General features: G+C 48.1%; 1 protein-coding gene across 1 annotated transcript; it reads left to right on the forward strand.

The window, feature by feature from the left end:
* The first annotated feature begins 107 nt into the window (after window positions 1–107).
* On the forward strand, window positions 108–1,907 carry LOC113205532 (cuticle protein 19-like). The gene is made up of 4 exons (XM_052274414.1): window positions 108–131; window positions 175–426; window positions 761–899; window positions 993–1,907. The coding sequence occupies exons 1-4, from the start codon at window positions 108–110 to the stop codon at window positions 1,163–1,165; spliced, it is 588 nt and encodes a 195-aa protein (XP_052130374.1). The 3' UTR covers window positions 1,166–1,907.
* Window positions 1,908–2,587: the final 680 nt, after the last annotated feature.

Below are 2,587 nucleotides of genomic sequence, written 5' to 3' on the forward strand. Positions count from 1 at the left end.
CCCTCCCCCCCACTGCTTGGGACATGCGCGCCGTGTGAACCACAGCATGTCAACGAGACAATTGAACCATAAAGAAACGGAAAACTTAGGAAACTTTGGGCTAGAGGATGGAAGCGTCCAATGTTGTGAATGTAAGGTAAGCAGGCGTTTTTCTCGTACCCGATTCTTATCTGAGTTTGCTCTGGCACACATCCTGTACAGAGCCATCCAAGGTACGCCTTCAAGTACGGCGTCAACGACCCGCACACTGGAGACCAGAAGCACGCCTCCGAGACCCGCGACGGCGACGTGGTCAAGGGCCAGTACTCGCTGGTGGAGCCTGACGGCTCGGTGCGCACCGTCGACTACACGGCGGACTCCATCAACGGATTCAACGCCGTGGTCAGCAAGTCCGGGCCGAACCTGCACGACCCGCCCGCACTGAAGGTGAGATGATCCACATCGAGTCTGGTTGGCTAACACTCTAGACTTTTCACTAGAAAATTTGCCTAGTAACTTTTCAGTGTTGTGTTGCTGTATATTATCAACAATTCTTTACCTAGTATTACAGAACATTTTCATTAAATATTTAAGTTACGGCTTTAGGGAAAGTTTCGTAATACTACAGACTTTCTTGATAATATACAACAGCTCAAAATTGGAGAAGTTAAATTAGGGCAAGTTTTAAAACTTCAAACAAGAACTCTTATTAAGGTTCAGAGCGTTCAGAGTGAACGGAGCGAAAAATAGTTTACGTGCGACTGATGCTTGTGTCCACTAGGTACCCCTGGCCGTGCCTGTAGCACACGCCAAGCCTGTGGTTGCCGTCGAGCCCGTGGCCCTGGCCAAGCCCCTCTACAAGCCCTACTCGGCCCTGGGCGCGGACTACAGTGACGTGGCGTACGCGCCCGCCCCAATCGGTGAGTACGCTCATGGCCAATAAGTACGCTCATAGCCCTGGAGTACCCTCATGAAGGCAAGCACGCGTGAACATTATGCTTCTGTCGCAACAGTGGAGCACCCCCACCTGACGCAGGCCTCCATCGGCGCGCCGGCTCACTTCCAAGAGTACGACGTGTACGACGAGGCCGGCAGCTACCTGGGCCTCCTCGGCAGCAACGGCCAGTACACGGCGGCGGCCTCCGCGCCCCACGAAGCCTACTCGCAGTACGACGGCTACTACTAGAGCTGCCGATCGTGGCAGATGTCTGAAAACAGCGCTGCGTTTTGGGCTCCGAAGTGAACTGGGGGTGGCAGAGAATCACCGCTGCCGCCCACAGATGTCATATAGTGCCAACCTCAGGAAAAAGAACAGGACGACGTGCCGCGAGGCACCGCGACCATGCTTAAACTTAAACAGTTGCCTCCCCCGAGTATTACAACTATTTACAATAATTTATACAGATGATAGAAGGAGGTAACTCGGAGGTCGCTTCTTGGGAACCGACCAGCCAGGCGACAGTGCTGTGCGACTAGGGTATGAATGTTGTTGTGCTGTAAATATGGCTACCCCGTTATTTTGTATGATAATAATAGTAGTAATAATAATTTATAATGCGTACTGAATGCCGCGAAAGCACAAGTCACTGACATAACGATGACGATGATCTGGTCACATTCCTGTTGTTATCATTGCCAAATAAAATGTTTCCTTCTTCAACGACCTTTTTAGTTAATCACGGGCCACTTTGATTTTTCGTAAACTAGATGACAGACAACTCGCCCCGGTTAACTTTGACGCAGTTAACTCACCCCAGGTCCAATATTCTGTACAAAAAACTCAATTGTTTCCGCCGACCTATTTCTAAGTGTTTTTATGAATTGTAAAATTACGGTAAAGTATGAAACAGAAAGAAAATATGGAAAATATTTAGAAGTGATGTACCATCTCTCTCATCGATAAAAATATAATTTGTCCAATCAAAGGATGCAAATTTTTGTAACTCGTTAGATTTAGAACTAAGATCTAGTTACAATGTTCACAAACACCCAAACACCCAAACACACAAACACACATATCACACTAAATGAGACACAAATAAAGTCATTTGTACCTAGTCTAGGTACAGGTTGTAACTTTTCAGATACAAATTTGCATCCGCTAGAGATGTTCTTAAGAACGCATCTCTCCTGGATACAAAATTGCCCTTTCCCCATTTAGAGTGTATTTTTTGGAACAAAAGTGTCCATAGATTTATAGTGCACGAATCCTACATGGTATTAATTAATAATCTTTGGTAATCACAGGTTATCATTGGTAATCTTTACTGCTTGGTAATCCAGTGTACACATTTTTCTTACTTTTCTTGAGTTGGGCACCACCTATGCTGACAGAGGCTCGTTGGCTAGACTATTGTCACTTTTATTGCGATCATATGATTGGGAGGCATCGATCGCAACGAGCGGCACTACTCCATGCTCCGCAACAACTCGAGGCAGGGAGTACCGCCGTGGAGGGAATTACCGGATGCGTTGAGCGGAGCTGGTTCAGCGTTCCGCCACGGCCTTGCGGCCCAAGGGCCCCGTGCAGCCTGAGAGGGGGGCGGGGAGGGGGGAAGGGTGGTGCACCCCCCCTTCTTTCTGGATGGTCACTTTTCCATGATAAATC

The sequence above is a fragment of the Frankliniella occidentalis genome, unplaced genomic scaffold (assembly GCF_000697945.3).
Source record: "Frankliniella occidentalis isolate FOCC.00 unplaced genomic scaffold, Focc_3.1 Scaffold392, whole genome shotgun sequence".
Lineage (NCBI taxonomy): Eukaryota > Metazoa > Arthropoda > Insecta > Thysanoptera > Thripidae > Frankliniella > Frankliniella occidentalis.

Coding starts and splice junctions, on each gene's coding strand:
- LOC113205532 (XM_052274414.1), top strand. CDS start 108: ATGGAAGCGTCCAATGTTGTGAAT. Junction 132..174: donor AAGCGTCCAATGTTGTGAAT/GTAAGGTAAGCA, acceptor ATTCTTATCTGA/GTTTGCTCTGGCACACATCC. Junction 427..760: donor ACGACCCGCCCGCACTGAAG/GTGAGATGATCC, acceptor TGTGTCCACTAG/GTACCCCTGGCCGTGCCTGT.